We start from the raw sequence: 19,335 nt of genomic DNA, 5'->3' as shown, positions 1-19,335 counted from the left end.
CACCTGTAAGATCAGATGTCTGGAGGAGATGTAGCAAATCGCAAACCTCCTATCCCCACTCCCTCCCTGTTCTCTAGGCTCTTTTTATTTCTTTCCTTTTTTTGTGACCTACACAAGACTTCAAAACCCTCAGAACCCATAGGGAAGAAGCCATCACTGATCAATAGGATTGTCACAGGAAATGAGCAATATTTCCCCTCCATGGCCTAAGGTTGGATGTTCAGTTTGTCTTCAGATCAATACAATCCCAGAAGGCAATATTTTTCACCAATTCTAGGAGGACCACAGCACACAATCAGATTCAGAGCCACTGGGAACAGAATGGGTAGCATTGAGACAGCACCCATTGGCTTTGGGGGTTTTCTGGTTTGGGGCAATCTTTCTAGATCCCTGGCAGTGGTATGAAAGTAGACTTTTGTGAACTGGTTCCCTGGGAAATGTATTTTCAAACACTAGCCATGATATATACCTACTTTTTTCCCCTTTAAATACTTGCTTCCTGGTTGATTTCTAGGCCCAATACCAAACATTCCATTGATTTTCTGACACACAGACACAATAGGTATAAATAATCTCAAGTGCATGGGTAAGAATAAAACCTTACAAGCCAATTAGGAATGCTGTGAGTATCTATTGCTTTTGATTTGAATATGGCCCACTTAATTATAGACTTAAATAAATGTTTAATCAAGGCAGTTACTTAGCAATTATCTCATAAAATTCCTAAGAAGTCAACCTCTGACACCCGGGAATTGGTATAAGTGAATTCCGAGATACCACAATTGGTACAATGGTTTTCATAGGCCCTGGGGATCTTGAATACTCCAGAGGAGTCCATGAAAAAGCAGCATGACATTTCCCTCTAGGATCCCCTGACAGACTGAGCTCTGGTGCTGAAAGCTGTACCCAGAAGCAACACGTGCCGCTTCCTTGGCAAGCCTCTTACCAGCCCCAGATGGAGCAAAGCATCTACTATCACCAGCCCTGGCCCTAAGCTTGCCTTCCAGGCTAATCAGGCTACAGTTTCCTCTGGACTCAATCCCTCAAGCACTTAGCCCTTTGCTGGCCTTAAAAGGACTACAGGTTTGTTTCCAAAACTGCCTGCAATAGGAAAGGGCACAGGAGAAACAAGGAACACTAGGGAAGAAGGAAAACATCACAGAGAACAGGTTATAGGCCTGGAATTGCTGGGTCTTTCATTACTGCGACCCTGACATTGCTGGGGACTAGGTCGCATTGCTAGTGATTTTCCAGTACTCTAGAGGCAAAAGGAAGCAGAGGTAGGATTTCTCCCCTACCCTGGGTACTGGTGGCACCATATGTCAACTACTGCTTATGTTGAGAAGTGTCCAAACATTAGTGGAATAAGCCACGAGTTAATCCATGGAATAAACTCCAAAGTATGCTCACTGACCTCTAGGGCAAGAATGCTAGAGAATGCAATGTCAGTATGCAGGGGTGGGGGAAGGGGAAAGGCTGTGGACTTGGGGTGAGAGGAGAATTCTCCTCTTGGAGTCTTAGTTGGAATGATAACTCATTGTTCTCTGAGGCTTAGCTTCCTCGGTAGCATACAGAGCATCATGGGCCCCATTTCAGCATGTGACAGGCACAGACAAAGAAGAGCTGTGTCATCCTTTCAGAAAAGCCACCACAATAGCCAGGGGAGGGCACATTTCACACCATGGAAGTGGAAGAAGAGTGAGGGGGAGATAGGATCTAGGCTTCCCAACCAGGCAGCTTTAAGTCTGGCTACCATGCAGGGCTCTATGGGATGTCCCCCAGACAAAAGAATTTCATCAAGCCTTGTCTCCCTGCCTTTAATTTGAATACTGGGAATGGGGCAGGTAGGTTAGAGGAAAGCCCTGCTGCTTTGGAAGGGTGGTATTAATCCCTGGGAATTAGATGGCAATGGCAAGAGGCAGCAGTGGTCGCTCTTGGCCCTCTTACAGGCAGGTGACCCCAAGCTCTGGGCTCTCTGAGAAGTGGAAGTAGAAAATGAGGATAAAATGTAAGAACTATTAGATGGAAGTAAAGGGGGCCATTGGTCAGAACCGAGTTCCTGCTGGAGCCCAACAGAGCAAACCAAACAGTCAACAATACTAAGCATGTAATAATAATAATAATAATCCCTAAAGAGACCTTCCTCCAACCCCAAAAGAAAACCCACAGTGAAAAGGCTAAGAGAGTCAGAACAGCCAACTGGAAAGGGCTCTGCCAAGTGTGAGCTCTGATCAAAGTTCCCACCGCACTCCTGTTTTAACCTTTATGGGAAGGGTAAGCTAGGGAAGTGTCAGCTTAAACAACCAGCATTCTGCATCATTCCTGTTTCCAAAGCAGCCCAGGCTACCGAGCACAAACTGGCTTTCAGCCACATCCAGTGGGATGGATTTTTTTTTTTTTTTGATTTGGTTTTGGTTTTCAGACAGGGTTTCTCTTTGTTGCTTTGGAGCCTGTTCTAGAACTAGCTCTTGTAGACCAGGCTGGCCTCAAACTCACAGATATCCACCTACCTTTGCCTCCCCGGTGCTGGAATTAAAGCCCAGTTGGGATTCTTCTAAGACTGGGAAAGGACACTGTCTGGTTCACAAGTCCCTAATAAAAACCAATTAAGTTCTCTAAAATCAATTGAATAAAAAGTTAGTTTTGACAAAACAAGAGGGAACTTGGATTATTTGGACTCCTTTGCCAATCAACTCCAAAGAGAGCAAAGAAAATATTTCTCCAGCACCAGGGCATCCTTGCGGAGATTCAGGGCCTGTCATTTCTTGTTTGAGTGGGCCTGTGCAGCACATAGCACACCTTCCTTCCAGGAAGCCTCGGGAGACATTCAGTGTTGAGGTGACAGCAGCAGAGGCAAGCATAGCTGGTCTCTACCTCCGGTCACCCCCACCCTGCAGCTGACAGCTAGTCCTCAGAATATGACCACACAAGTGTACAATACACCACAGCAGGTACGTGGCTCCCAGGACCACAGCAGAGGAGAGGAGGAGGATTAGAGAAGGTTCCCCATGGATGAACAGTGACATTTATGTGACTTCAGAACTAGCCCTAGGTAGGATTTAGCTAAACAGAGAGAGAGAGAGAGCCACTTCCAAGCGACGCCAAGAGGCACTGAAACTGAGAAAGGGAACACAGGACAAATTAGACAGCTTGGGACTGAAGCAACAGGGTTGCATGGGGTGGGACTGGCCCGTGGTGACTGGGAGGGTGAGGCTTGCACCCCGAGCACATGTGCTCCAAGCATGACTGGGGAGAGATGAAGAAGAATGCAACCTAGAAGAGTTGGTACATGAATACCATCTCAGATTACATGCAGGAAAAATGCAGAATGGAAGATAACCAAGTTTTTAACTCTCCGTGGAGATTGGGGTGAGAGGGGATGAAGTGAGAAAACTCTGAAGATCTCTAAAGTTAACTGAATGTGGGATCCTCCCCCACAGAGAAGGAAGAACGCTCCAGGTAAGAGAAGCTGTACCTGCAGAATCCACCTTCCCCTACACCCCAGAGTTGAAGCTGATGAGATGCCAAAGGCTCATGCTGCCCCTGCACGGGACTGGCATTCACACCTTCCAGGTACAGTCAACAGACTAAGAAGCCCGTGCCTTTAAAAGATACTGTGAGATAGGACTTCAGTGTGCATTCTAGATGGGCCTTGCTTTAACTTGCAGGTGACCCTCCTGCCTCTGTCTGCCCAGTGCTGGGATTAAAGGAATAGGTTACGACACCTTCCATTTTTCTTAAACAGTGATTCTAGACACCCCTAGCTCCATGACTCAGCTCCTTTTCCATTTTGAGAATACAAACTCATCTTTATACTGGATTGCTATGTGAGGTATAACATGGTCACCCTCCTTTCTCCTTATGGAATGGAATGCATTTAGGAGAGGAGAGGGAAAAAGAAAACTCCATCCAGTTCTGGTACAAAATTAAATTGTATGAATTCCTCAGAAGGCTATAAGGTACAGAATGAGTCCCTGGGTAGCCACCTTTGGGGGTCACTGGAGCTGACAGCCCAACTTGCTTGGTGACAAAGAAAAGGGAATTAGTGAAAACAGAAGCAAGGCCGCTCATTCCTCATCTGAGCCCCTTTGATATGCTAGGTGCAAGAATGGCAGCTGTGTGAGAAAATTTAACACTATCGTTTGAATAGATAATAATTAAAACCCTCTACCCAGGCTGAGACAGACAGCTTGTCCTGAGTCACAAGGCACCCAGGCTAAGGGTGGGACGGTAATTACTCCAACAGTGACAAGGAAAGATAAGCATCCTTTTCCATCCTCCTCCAAACACAGGTGGCAGCCCCAAAGGGAAGCTTGGCATCCCATCCAACAGGTTAGCTGCTGCACTTCTACACACACTTCCTCCCCAGAAATAGTTCCAGGCAGCGGTCACTGTCTAAGCCTGGGCTGGGGTAAGGAATGGCTGCATGACATCCACCAAGAATCAGTAACAATTGGCTGTTCTATTATGAGGACAGAGGATCCAAATAAGCAGAAGGAAATTTCAGGATGCTCTGGGTGGCCATTCTAAATATATTCCCAAAGTCCAAGAGTTGAGAAGTTGGCACCTGGGCAAAACAAGCGTGATATCCCGTGGTCTGGGTTCCCTCCCTCCCTTCTTTTAAACTGACTTTGCATGTGAGCATGCAAAATAATAGGTCTCCCCTTCAAGCCTGTGTGTTATTGCATGTTGTTCCTGTTCACTCTTCCAGCCCCCTCACCCTGCCATGGCCTCCCACCTCCATCTCCTTCCCTCCCCCAGTTAATCACACCTGTTAGCCTATTACAAACATTCCACTACCTCTCTATCCCACAGCTTCCTTATCATCTTGTCCTCCCTCATCACGATCCCCCTTTTAGCTTTGGAACCTATAAGCACATATATAAGCATAAATATAAAGTGATACATATGTATATATAATTTTACACCTAGGTTCTACATATGAGAAAGTGCACGTACTCATCTTCCTGCGTCTGGCTTATTTTGCTTGACATCATGGTTTCTAGCTGCATCCACTTTCCTCCAAATGTCATAGTCTCCGTTTTTTAAAGTGTCTGCATAAAATCCTGTTGTTCCTACGTCTGGATTTTCAAAGTCAGGTCTCTGTGTGCTCCATGTTACTGCTAACCCTGCCAAAATGAATTCCTGAGTGGGATGAATGGGTTGGAAGCCTTTGTTTTCTATCCTATGGCTTATTAAATGAATATTGGATAGGGCTCTTGAATCAAGGAGGTAAAGAAGTGGGAAGGAGTCTAGCTACTTCTCTAGGTCAGTGGTTTTCTGCTTATGGGTCGTAACCCCTTCGGGGAGCACTTCTCGGATATCTACATTACGATTCATAATGATAGAAAAAGTCTAGTTATGCAGGAGCAACGAAAACAATTTTATGGTTGTGGGTCACCACAACATGAGGCACTGTATTAAGTGGTCGCAGCACTAGGAAGGTTGAGAACCACTGCTCTAATTCAAGGAAATACTGAAGAACAGTAAAATGGTCACCTTCCAGTACACTCTTCAGCCTGACAGCGCAGAAGTCACCTGGGCACTAGACGAGAGAAACAAGCCATCAGGTATCAGATCCCACGCTCTGAAACTGATGATCAAACCGTGCTTCAGTGTTCTTCCAGATCACCAGAGAGCAAGCTTAAGACTGACACCATCGTCTGCACCAGAACCATGACTCTTGGTCTGCCCTCCATCACCTAGCAAACTCCTCACTGCAATGCCTCCTTGGGTCCCTTAGCAATGAAATCACAACGCATGGCCTGGGGCATCAGCAATTGTCATTTTTCAAAAACTCCCCAGGTGAAGTTGGCCCTGAGAATCCCAGCCAACCAGAACAAGAGAGATTTCAATTAGGTCTCCTGGGATTTCTGATTGGCGGTCAGGCTCAGTGTGCTCATAACCACAGAGTTGTAGAAGAAGATGGTCAGCAGAGACACATGTTTACCTTCTTAAACTGGTTGTGTGGTGTGAAGCTCACCAGATCAGAATAGTGCAGCAGCTCAGTGGTGATAAGATGTCTGGATAACTCATCCACTAGACAGCTGCTTACCCTGAGAGAGCAGTGGGCTAGTCTCTAGGCAAACCACATTACCAAAGGGACTTAGACTGTGAAAGTGACACCACACCTCCTACACCCCGAGTCCAGGAGGTACTTAGGGACTCCTACTTTGACACCCTGAAGTCCTGAGTCTGGGAGAGACAGCAGCCTCCTCTCCCAGGAGGGAGGCAGGGTCCGCAATGCTACTGAAGCTGCAAACTGGCGAAAATATGTAGAGCAGACCTAGAAGCTCCATTCCCCTGCGGTGGATGGAGCCACAACAGCTACCGTACAAATGAACTGGACACTACCTATATCAGAAATAAGAGGACTAGGAACACCCATCTTAGTTGCGTTTCCCCAAACCGTGAATTCCCAGACATCTATGACATTTTTCAGAATGAAATGTAAAGAACCATTGCACGTTGGCTATTCACAAAAAGGGAAACATCCACTAAGGTATTTCTAAAGAAATGAAGAGCCAGCTCCCACATCCTAACACTGTAAGACATTTCATCCCCCACCACACATACAAATACTTAAAATAACAATAAATAAAGACCAAGTGATAAAGCCCAGTGCCAACTGGACAGCTGGCAGCAGATGTACTGAGAAACGCTGTCAGCCTGGTCTCATCTCTGGAAGGACCATTGAGTATCCAAGCTCTCTGGTCCATCTTCTCTTTCCATGACACAAGGATGTGGAAAGGAAGGAAACGCACTGCCCTTGTGTCTTCATGTCCATGATTGCACAGACCACATAGTCTGATGAACCTCAGCTTGGATTACTTTGCCTGGCCTTAAATATTAATTGATTATGAAGCTCAATGCTTTTCATGAAATAGAATAACAAACCTTACTACTTGGAAGCAGATTAATAAGACTGCATGGATTGCACAGTGCCTAGAAAACAGCAAACGGCGAGAGTCATAATTGTTTTTAACCTTTGAACATCAGTTGAAGTATCACTGTCCTTGCAAATGCTTCCTCGATGACCACCCCCATACCCTAGTGCTCCCACAAATACACTTAGTCAAGCCTTGGGAAGTCAAGTACCTTCAGCACATGTATAGAGTTTAGTCACGACATTACATGCTGTCTTTAGATTTTAAAGACATGTTTATTCCATACATTCAATGAAATAGCTTGTGTTTGGGACCCATGTCTAAGCAAGGTTTTTTTTTTATTTTCACACATACTTTAGATGTATAGTATGAAAATCATTTTTGACAATTTTCTTAACCAGAGTATGAACTTTTTAACCAAAAATGACTATAATTTAAGGATCACCATTGATTATATAATAAATAATTGGTAATAATAATAACTTGGGCATGAAACAAGATTTCCAAAGATTAGAATTTTTTTTTTTTACCTATGTCCTTAACACGTGGTATTTTGAAGCTTTCATCCTGGGGGCATTTCAGAGTTAGAATTTTAAATTGCAGGTGCTGAGCCTGCATATTCCGGTTGCTTATTTACATTTCTGTAATGACATTCTTGAGGAGACATTTCATGCTCTGTATCCCCAACGCCTAGCACACACTTGGTGCACTTTATGTATTTCTGAGTAAATGAATGAGTGGCGGATGAACGAATAAATGAAGCAAGATTCTGCTTTCACTGGATAATCAGAAGACTGCCAATTTGGATGGTAAGGACAGGAGGAAGATGTACGAGAAATCACATCTAGGGAGGCTGATAAACATGGCTATGAGATCTGAACTGTATAGAAACATCCCCTTGTGAAGTTTAGAGTTACAGCTTACCACAGAACAGAGTTCATCCAGGAAGCTCTTTTTTTTTTTTTTTTTTTTTTGAGAACAAAGTGCTGAGGAGGACCCTTTGCATGCATACTCAGGAACAACCTCTTGATTGTTTGGGTCTAAGTCTTCTGAGTGCAGTCCCACACAAGGGCACAAGGGCAAGGCATAGTGAGATCTTCCCACACAAACTTAGGCCAAACCAAGCAAGAACCCATCCCTCCCTCTTGAAGTTCTTAGAGTCTGAGTTGTGCCTTGGTGCTGCCCCTCGGCCTGCACCACTCTTCCTAGGGTGCTGAAGGAACTCCTTCGGCCTTTAAGTGTCCAGCCCACTTGGGTGTGGCCTCATATACCATAAATGCCTACGTAAAGCACGTGCACATTCTCTCTCTTCCGCTGGCAGCCTGCATCTTTCCCCTCTTGCAGCCTCCTCCAGCTCTAGGGGCTGCCCTTCAGAAGCCTCCAGCCCTCCACTGAGACATTTCCTTTAGGTTCCAAGTCTGTCCCCTAAGCAATGACATTCGAATGCACATTGGCTTCACAGTTTCAGCTTGTCCCTTCCATAGTCACAGGCCACACCCTTTCTCTGGAGCATGGGCCTGGGAAATTGGCCGAAGCAGGAAGAGTCTTTTTTAAAAAATTTAATTTAGTTTACTCATATTTTATGTATGCATGCTCTGCATGTAGACCTGTGTGCCAGAAGAGGGCACCATATCCTATCCCAGATGATTGTGAACCACCATGTGGTTGCTAGGAACTGAACTCAGAACCTCTGGAAAAGTAGCCAGCACTCTTAACCCCTGAGCCATCTCTCCAGCCCCAGGAAGAGTCTAACTATTTCTATCATTATAAGAGGTCCTCTGAGACACCAAACTCAAATCCTTCAGGGTAAAAGCCACTGAGCTTGCTTTCTTGACCATATGGGCAGAAGAAGCTCCCCTTAGCAGCCCTGAAAACTAGGAATACAAAAACAGACCAGGAGAGTGCAAACCACCTAGGAAGACTGATGATATTCATGCCCGTGCTTGGGGGGAAACCTGTCCACCAGGACGTAGGATAATAAAATGTACACTTCTGGCTGCTGTCTATCCCAGCGACGTCATTCACAGCTATGAGGGATGCGTCACTGGGACAGTCAGCCTGCTGAGTAGGCGTTGATTTCTCTCTTTAGATTTCAAATGCTCGCCATCAGCATCAATGTTTTATAACTTCATCAGCCGAGCCCAGATCTGAGCCCAGGGCAGCCACCTCATCCTGAGGACTCACCGCATCCTGACAGCTAAGGACCTCCAAGATGCTGTTGAGCAGTTCCACGCAGTACTTCTTCTCCATCACCTGTTGCTGCCCATCGTCCCTCTGCTCCAGCAGCTCCTTCAACTCTTTGGTGATGACAGGAAGCAGAATGTCCCGGCATTCTGGAAGCAAATTAGTGACAAGTATGTGGGCTTCCTGTTTAGTTTCATATATATGAATAATAGTATGTATTAGTTTCCTTTACATACATTATGTATGCATGTATACATATAGAAAACATTGTTCTTTATTATTTCTCATGAAAACATTCAACTTTAAGTTACAATAACTTATAAGTAAATATAATCTGTCTATAAACTTACAGTACATATATCCTATTTATAGGTTATAGTTATATTATTACAGAACTTAAATAACAATTTATATGATTTTTTTCATTAGGTGATAATTAACAAATATATTTTCCTTGTAAAAAGATTAAGTAGTAAGGGTTAGGTTAAGATTTCCTTAGAATGTAATTCACAATTCTGGCTTCTTCCCTGTCCCTCATTCCCTAGAATCAACAGCTGTTTTATTTTGTGTGTTTAAATTCGTAAATCATATACATATATTCAAATGCTTCAGTATAAATCCTCCTAGTCTCAATTTTATCTTGAGTTTACTTTAATTCATATCATGTTGTGGTTATAAACTCTCATGATCTTTGCATATGGCTTTCCATATATAAGCAGATTAAATCCTACAGTGGTTTATTTTTTTTAACCTATATCTGCTTTTTTAAAGTGAGGCATGCCTGCATGTGTTGCTTAGTTCCTTGATACCATTCACTTACCAATATTCCCTGGAGCAATTTTTATATTTTTGCATATAGCAACTATCTTAATTATTTAACTACTATAACATTCTCAAATCATGGATTTGTTTCCTTATCTGGGCATAATCCTACTGTTGGTCACTCTTCAAATTACAAAACACTACACTGAACAGCCTTCCCCTTGACTCCTGTGCACATTGCTTTCTTATAAAATAAACTAGAACTCTCGTAAAGAAGATGTTTTTTCCTGACAATGCTGTCTCAGAGCATTTCAGGAGGGTTCTAAAGTCTTACACAATTTTATCTCTACGTTTCCTTTAAGCAAAACCTTTAAGGGAAAAAAAAATAGCTCCAAAGTTGTTTCAAACCATACACAGCCAGATGCCACTTGAGCTCAGACATGAATCATAGACACCAGAATGTCATTTAAATTCAATCCAACAGCTAGATGTGGAAGGTTTCCTTTCTCTTTTGAGGCACCAGGTTTCTAAAGGTACAGGGATGAGCTGTGGTTCTTTCCCATTAGGTACTTAAAGTCCAACCAAGGCAATAAACAGCAAGAAAGCCAGAAGCTATATCAAGGAAAAGATGAAAGAGGACAAGCCCAGGTCTTGTTTTCCACCTGCACATCAGCACTCCTATCTTATGGCCACGCCCTTGACTGACTCTGGGGAAGATACCCCGTCAAGGGCTCTAACCCTGAGAAGCTGTTGGAAGGTGCCCACACTCCTTAAAATAAAGGCTGAATACTGGGACCTAAATAGGCTGGTAACAGATATAGACATCTCAAGGGATCATTTATAAAGGTAACAGATGACGTTACTAACTACTAATTCATACTGAGTACTTCCAGTATTCTAGGTTTAAATGCGCCATTTGAAGTATTTGGCAAGAGTTAACTGGGTTATTCTTCCTGGTTACTGGAAGAAAAAGCAATATTATCTCCCCAATTTTGCTGATGCTTTGTGTACACAGGTAGTGATGGCTCCTGGATGGCCACAGCCTGTACTCTGAACCATTCATGGAGATTCCAGACCTCACGGGGTACAGCCGTCATCTGCATGGAGGAGGCCACATACCCTCGCCTCTGTTCCCTCCTCAAAACTACTCTAGATCTGCCCTCCCTGATGGCTAGTTCTGCAGCTTTCCCAGGGTCTAGAAATGAGTCATCTTTTAACTACATTTGTTTAGATAGAACTTTTTCCTTTTCTTTTTTTGGCTTTTATTTTTTATTTATTTATTTATTTATTTATTAAAGATTTCTGCCTCCTCCCTGCCACCGCCTCCCATTTCCCTCCCCTTCCCCAGATCAATCCCCCGTCCCTCCTCAGCCCGAAGAGCAATCAGGGTTCCCTGCCTTGTAGGAAGTCCAAGGACCACCCACCTCCATCCAGGTCTAGTAAGGTGAGCATCTAAACTGCCTAGGCTCTCACAAAGCCAGTACGTGCAGTAGGATCAAAAACCCATTGCCATTGTTCTTGAGTTCTCAGTAGTCCTCATTGTCCCCTATGTTCAGCTAGTCCGATTTTATCCCATGCTTTTTCATACCCAGGCCAGCTGGCCTTGGTGAGTTCCCAGTAGAACATCCCCATTGTCTCAGTGTGTGGGTGCACCCCTCGCGGTCCTGAGTTCCTTGCTTGTGCTCTCTCTCCTTCTCCTCCTGATTTGGACCTTGAGATTTCAGTCCGGTGCTCCAATGTGGGTCTCTGTCTCTGTCTCCTTTCATCACCTGATGAAGGTTAATATTCAGGAGGATGCCTATATGTTTTTCTTTGGGTTCACCTTCTTATTTAGCTTCTCTAGGATCACAAATTATAGGCTCAATGTCCTTTATTTATGGCTAGAAACTAAATATGAGTGAGTACATCCCATGTTCCTCTTTTTGGGTCTGGATTACCTCACTCATGATAGTGTTTTCTATTTCTGTCTACTCAGCAGTAAAAAACAATGACTTCTTGAATTTTGCATGCAAATGGACGGAAATAGATAGAACTTTTTCAAAGAAGGTTTTCGTTGCTAGCAGATCTAGAGAAGAAACACACTGTTTGTTTAGACATTTGTTTCAAATGTATTTTTAAAAAGCGTTATTAACTTGCAACTTTGAAACTTCGGATTTGTTAGAGGGAATCACAGGTGTTAGGGCACATGTGACAGGAAAACCAAGTAAGATCATCTCAGGCAGAAAACCCTTCCCCAGAACAGGGTAAGTCCCGCAACTTCAGGATACTCCATGACCCACTTAGACCTCACTGTTTTTCCATCTTTAAACCATCAGAAGATGAGCACTGTCCTTCTCTTCAAAAGCTAATTTTGCAAGTAAATTCACAAAGGAGATCTACAGTGCAGCAGAATGCCTCCCTCCCCTTGAACAAGAGAGTCACAAAAAATGCCCCTTGAGAAGATTCATTGTCACTGCTGCATACAGAATGGCTGGAGCAGCTAAAGAGCACAGAGCTGCCACTGTCGTGAGCCAGGTGGGACTGTAAAAATGGGCGTGTTCATGGCCCCTTACTGTTACACCAGATTCCTACATCTGACATAAAATGCATTCTGCTGAGGCCAAAGGTCTCCAAAGACTTTGAAGGAAGGTGGAAAGGACTGATTAAGAGTGATCAGTTATCTTGAGTTTCAAATATGACTACGGCTGGGAATGAAGTGCTAAGTCGAGTGTGTGCTTAGCATCCATGAGGTGCTTAGCTCAGTTACCAGGATCCAAAAGAGCAAAGATTAGGGATCCAATGTGTTAGAACTTTGGGGACTTAAAACTAAAAAAAAAAAAAATGTAAAATGAAATCAACCAGACCTGCAGTAAGGAGATGGCAAGTCAGATAAGGGATTAACCCTTTTGTACAGTTTAACTAACTCAGTCACACATTCAGTCAGTCAGTCACTCAACTACAATCATCAAGAGTCCCTAGGTGCAGGCACTGTTCTCAAGTGGAACTGTGTGATTGCAGCCAACCAACTCTCAGCACCCAAGTCGAAGGAGAGAAGACGCGTGCAGACGACAAAACAAAGAAGACAGAAACACTGAACTGGTTCCTCCCTACAGTGCTGTTAGGAGCAGCCATAGCACAGATGGGGAGGTGCCTTAAAAATTCATTCTATTAGCATGTCATAGTATCTCCATCAGGTCCCATTGCAGAGATCTGGAATCAAGCGATGAGCCTAGTGAGGGATTTTAAACACTAATGAGCTCCATGGGAAGCACCTGGATTTCAAATCCTACCTAAGGATTTGAGCTATGGTGATACATTCTCTTAAGAAGTCTGGTGATAACCTCTCAATTTCTGGAGATGTTCAAATACTGGGTGGCTGTCTGCACACTGGGATAAGGGGGTAAAAGGTCAGTCAAACGGTTGAAATGAATCTTGGTTAAAGCCTCATCCAAAACTCTACAACCACTTAAAATACAAGGTCACAGAAGTGGCAGGAGGAAGGATAGACAGGTGGACATTTGCACGAGAGTAGATCAGACCCCTGCAGAAGCAGCACTCCATCCATCTGGAAGGGACCGGCTTTACACATTAGCAAGACCAGGATGATGGAGGCTGCTGATGCTGAGACTCGGCAAGATTCTCATGGAGGAAGCCATCAATGCTGCAGCCTGCTTTGCCGAAAAGACTTTGTCTTCTTGTTAACTCTGATTTCTCAGAAATGTCTGGCTCCCCTCTTTGGAGATGAAATAATTTTTCTGGTTTGTAGCTAGAGCTGTGAAATCACATTAGCCGGTGACGCTTCCGGAAGCATTTCTAAATCACTGCTTGATTGTCAAGCAAACAGACACAAATGGTTTAAAAGACAGATCTTGCAAAAGCCTTAAACCAATCTTCCTAGGCAGAGAGAATGAGGATCACAGACCCGCATCCCATGTGAGATGGTTGCCTCAGGTACCCACACTGACAAAGGCTGGGCGATTTGCCATCAGGTGTCAAGTCCAAATTGTAATTCAGACCGCTACTGAGGAGACTGCATAGTTACTCAACTCTCTGTATTTTAATCCAAAGTTTCTTTTGTCCGAGTGACTGCAGAGGAAAATGCAGCATTCCTGGGCTCAGTTTTCATATTTTTTTCTTCAAGGAAGTTTGGCGTATGGCGGGTGGTGTCACCTATCTGACCCCATATCCCTTTTGAAGTGGGATGTATCTTTTAGTGTGCTATCACCCAAGGTTATCTTTTCCTTCATAGGTTCCTAACATCAGCAGCGAACGAATGAAAGGGGAGTCTCCATCCTCTTTGAAAGGCCACCTTGAAGAGCATTGAGCCAAAATTGCTTCTGTGACCACAGTCACAGCCTGAGCTCCAGAGGAAAGCATTCCATATCTGCACGGGACATCTTCCCTCAAATCTGTCCTCTTCGGCTTCTTCTCAGAGTGAAGAAGTTACCCCATCACAGTCAATTAAGCAAATGGGGGTACCATCTTTGGTTATATCCCTTTCTCAGTATCAACATCCAACCTGTCATGAATCAGCTGCTTCCATGTTCTAGGTCACATGTCCTAAGTTATTTCCCTTCTTACTGTATAGTCACTGAAGTCCGCGGATTCATTCAACTGCTCCCAGGATATCTTACAACTCTTTTGGTGCAGCCCCAGATCCTTTGTGAGACCCTTTCTTCACCTTGCCAGTTGCTCTCCACCTCCCTCTCCACCTCACCCATCACTGTCCTTTGCTTCTGGATCTCTGCACATTGCTTTCTTTGCTAGGAATACCCTTTGCCTGACTGACCCTCACCTTCTAGGTCTGAACTTAGAGGTCAAATCCTCTAGGACAGCTTTCTTGGTGCTTCCATTCTGACTGGGGGGACTGTTGCCTGTGTCCCTGGAACACACACAGCGTGTTTCTGTCTTGCCAGGAATCACACTATGCCATTAGCTTTGGAACTGGATAGACAATGTGATTCTTACTGATCGCCGCAGGAACAAAGCCGAGGTCCAAAAGCAGACAACAGAAGCTAATCATCATGCAGTCTGAACTTCTTCCCATCAGATCATCATCCTTCCAGATTTGGGGGAGGTACCAGTTCTACACCAGCACAAGGCCACTGTTTGTGCACTCAACTCCAGGACAGAGAGGGTGTCATCAGGAGCCTCTGGATACAGTGCTCATTCCAGGACAGGTGGGTTTCATTGGGAGCCTCTGGATATAGCGCAATATACACACTAAGAAATTCTGACCCTTCTCTTTGGAAAATAAGGTTGAGAGAGAGAGAGAAAATGCAAACAAATTTTCCATAAACTAAGAAGGTAAGGCTGGCACCTCATGTCCCCAATGGAGAAACATTTGCTACTCTCTGATCTCAGGTACGTCTCCAGTCTATTGTGTGGGGGAATCTGTGGGACAGTCGAGAGATGGGTGACCTCAGAGAAAGGGTTAGACATGCCCATGGCTGTATGTTGTCCATGCCGCATGGTTACCCAGCTCTGTAAGACTGACTTGGTGTGTGGACCTGTAATTTCACTCCAAGCCGTGCTTTCCTTTTGTCACCAGCACTAGTTAATCGTCTCTTCGATCCTGGTCAATATTTCATGGACTTTAAGGTGAACCTCATTGGACTTTGGCCAAGTTCCTATTGATTGGGAGGCGAATTGCAGCTCAGCTTAACCCTCTTGGGAAACTAGAGGGCTTATGGCTGTCAAGGCTCGCTCTGCCTCCTCAGTGTGTTTTGGCACACTGGGAAAGCCCTTGATTAAAATCCCAGCTCTGCTGCTCAGGATTGAGCACAGTAAGCAGGGCTCTGCTTCCCTTAGCTGCCTTTTCCCCTTGGGCTCACAGACCATCTGCAGATGTGAAAGGCCACTTGGCTGGATTGGCTACACTAGGAGGAGGCACTCCGTAGACACAGCACGACTCTGACAGTCAGCAATTTGTTCCCCCAACCTCCCTTCTGCAGCCAGCGTGTCACAAAGCAAACACGTTCCACCCACTGAGGGAAATCAATAACTACCCACAAACTTTATATTCCAGATCAGGTTACAAACAAGCCTTGGGTGATTCTACGAACATCTCCCCCAACTCATTTTTCAGCAGCAACTCAAGGGATCACTCCCAGAGAACACATCTAATTACAACATCCACATCGTCACTCCCTTCTCCAGTCCTGACCATGATGTACATCTCCCCACTTTGAACCCACAGGTCAAAATATGCCTCCCCAGCCAGACAACAGAGACTATTTAAAGATCATAGCACTCAGCAATGGCTAAAATGGCTTCAGGAATCTTAGCAGAAGCAGATCTAATTAGGGAGCAGTGGGCCTTCCAGAAGAGACAGGATACTCCAGCTCTATTCTGGACACCCACTGACACTCCCAAAGAAACTGCGACTTTGATCACATATGTTTAACATTCAAGGCTTGTAAACTTCTATCCCATATATTTTATAGTTAATATAAAATGGGGTTTTACAAGCAAAAGTCCTATAATAACTGGATGTTCCACAAAGCAGCATAGTCATGGTAGGCAGGGTGCACTTGACACAAAAAATCACTGAAATTTTGTACTTCTCCATCCTTCTTTAAACCTCCCACTCCCTCCTCATCTCTCTACCGTGTGTGTGTGTGTGTGTGTGTGTGTGTGTGTGTGTGTGTGTGTGTGTGTGTTTAGGCACATCGGGTTAATGTCAAGTGCCTTCATCATTCTCCAGCTGGAATTCAGGTTCTAATTCGGCTAGCCTGGGTAGCTGGGGTCCCCTGACACTTCCCCCTACAGTCCTGGAGCTGAAGCCTGCACTGTCGCCCCCATTGTTTTGCATGGGTGCTCAGGATTCTAACTCAAGTCCTCAAGCTTGTGTAGCAGACACTTTGCCCTCCGAACTATCTCCCCAGCCACAAGTTGCAGGAAATTTTAAGAGGAGGTGATACGGATGTATCCCTCAAGTCACACTGATTATAGATACATTTGGAATCTCTGACAGTCTATATGTTGTATAACACATATGCCTGCAATATGTGTCCTTTGTATATAATATGCATGCCATACATTGCTTACCGTGTGCTGTGTATACACATACAGACACACATGGTTGATGACTACTTATTGTGACAAGCACTGCTCTCACAGATGTTCTAATCCACAGGCTGCGATAAACAAAGAAAGAAACTAACGATTGGCTTGTTCAGACCAGCTTCCCCAGGAGCAAGCTCCAAGATAGAGTTTGCAGTACCAGCAAACCCTGGAACAAGAGTGGGGGAAGTGGGGACACATGGGGAACATGAAGAATAGGGCATAATCCTCCAGACCTCATGCAACCTCTCTGAAGGTAAGCCCATGGGGACGGAAGGCCTAGAGTATTCAAACTCAGGGGATGCACAGCCCAATGCCCTTTCTGTGTTTCCAGCCCACAAGTTAAAGTAGGCTTTTGCCAGGTTGGCAGCCCGAGGAGCAGGCTCTGACTGTGTTCCAATGCAGAGAATGGGGGCAAGGCTGTAATACAGGATCTGGCCAATGAGCGAGAGAGAACCTGGGTAGAAGGACCATTTCCTAAATACCATCAAGGAGTTGTCTGAGACTGAATCCAGAGCTGACGTGAAAAGGTCATATGGGCAAGAGCATGCAAAGATCTCAGGGCAGAGCATTCGAGAACAAAGGAAACAGGAGGTCATGGTCCTCGGTGCAGATTTGATAGTAGATATTTGCCTGGAGACTAACTGTAGAAAGAGGAGGCTATAACATGGGAAAGAAAATATGGAGAGGAGGGGAGGGGGCAGTGCTCACCTGGGCTACAGTAAGGATTTGATTAGTATAAAGTAATAAGCAAGGCTTAGTATCTGTGTTTTTTGGGGGACCTGGGGTTGGTCCTAGAAAAGAAGGCAGTAGACAGAAGGGGCTCTGTAGAGAGGAAAGGGAGGCGTACTGAGTCACCAATCTCTCCCGGCCATTCTTCCTAAAGCACAGAATCTCATATCTCTTCTAAGGACCAGGGTCCAGAGACATTAAGTAATTTGATTAAAACTAAACAGCTAGCAGTAGAAAAACAGATTTAAACCTAGAAAACAGCACTCCGGAATCCCTGTTCTCAGCTCCTGAATTTTCCCACATCCTTGCTATAATAGTGCAGATGAGAGACGGTGTAAAGCTTCTTGTTTGCTTGTTTTTAACAGCAATGGGGGCAGAAAAAATACGAACCGACTTAGGCTAGGTTTTGGAAGCTGGGTCAATACAGCCTGCAGACAGACTGGTACACGCATTGCAAACAACGGCATCTTTGAGTATTGGGTACCAAGCAACAGATTCCTTACAGAGCTTCTCAAATTAGGATCTAATCAGGAAGCCTCTTGCTTCAGCCAGCAGGTAATGAAAGGCCCCTGTAAACACCTCCCCGAAGGTGCAAAGTGGCTGCTGTAGAACCTGCCTGTCACCACGCTTCCCAAAGCTGTCAGGACAGTCATGTTCTAACAGGTCCTTGTGCCTTTAGTTGGACCCACCCCACTGCAGCTGCTGACCTGCCCCTCTTCGAAGCTTGTTCATTAAACCACACAGCTCCAAAGAGGATGGTTTTAGGAAAACCAGCTTGTAATCCAGGCTGGCTGAGAGTACCCCACAGCTTGACAGGCTGCTCATGCACAGAATGATCACATTTGCCGCACTACATGGGATGAGAGCAGCCCTGCCCAGTAAAAGACCTTGTCTCACCCATCCACCTCCCAAGCTAGGAGACCTTGGATCTGAACAGAGTCACCTCTGTCCTGGCTGATTCTGGACAACTGGGGAAGCAGTGTGCGGCACCTCAAAGTCACCTGATAGAAGGATGCTCTTTGAATGCCATGAGCTGGCTCCAATATTTCTCTCTCATATTTGGCTCCAAGTCAATAATACGTGCAACTTGGCCCCATTTATAAACATCTGGGACATTATTGGAACAATCAGTCAGCGGCACCCACATTCCTTCAGAGCTAAGTATTCTTGAGCCACTCCCTCAAGCACCTCCTATGTACCACACAGCACAGAGTTCCCAACTCCCCTTCCCACAACCTCTTCCCTCTGGACACACCTGTACCCATGCATCCATGAACCCCAAACTCTCCCTAACCAGGAACTCTGTAACTTTGTGTAAGTTAGTCTGTAGCAATATACTCAAACAGGGTTTCCTCAGTCAGGAGCATATCCTAATAAGAGACAGAGCTATTAGGAGAAAGGAGGAGTGAGTTGAATGTGGACTTCAAGCCTTCCTGGATCATCCCATTCAGTTAGTGAACAATAATTAGGACTTCTGCATACTTTGGTACCTTTTCCCCAGCAGACTTGAGAAGCTGGAGAGAAATATCCGACCACAGTCAAGCCAGATCTCCCACAGTTACTACACAATCTCCATCACGCAGCGGGATCCTAATAAGTGTGAGGTGAACAGTGAGTGTCTGCTAATGGCAGAGGGGACCTTGTCTGTCTGAATCTACTCCTCTCTCAGGACCAAAACCCTGCTTCATCTTGGGATATTACAGCATTCTTTATTCTGTAATCCCTA

The 19,335-nt window shown here is 44.9% G+C and overlaps 1 protein-coding gene across 1 annotated transcript in view; it reads right to left on the bottom strand.

Moving 5' to 3' along the window:
• Window positions 1–19,335, bottom strand: part of Dock2 (dedicator of cytokinesis 2) — a 400,319-nt gene that overhangs the window by 232,879 nt on the left and 148,105 nt on the right. Inside the window, exon 26 of the mRNA XM_075941339.1 lies at window positions 9,072–9,220. Coding sequence (XP_075797454.1) covers window positions 9,072–9,220 — 149 coding nt within the window. The remainder of the gene's footprint in view (window positions 1–9,071; window positions 9,221–19,335) is intronic.

The sequence above is a fragment of the Microtus pennsylvanicus genome, chromosome 11 (assembly GCF_037038515.1).
Source record: "Microtus pennsylvanicus isolate mMicPen1 chromosome 11, mMicPen1.hap1, whole genome shotgun sequence".
NCBI classification, from domain to species: Eukaryota; Metazoa; Chordata; class Mammalia; order Rodentia; family Cricetidae; genus Microtus; species Microtus pennsylvanicus.
This window is presented reverse-complemented; position numbering and strand designations above follow the sequence as displayed.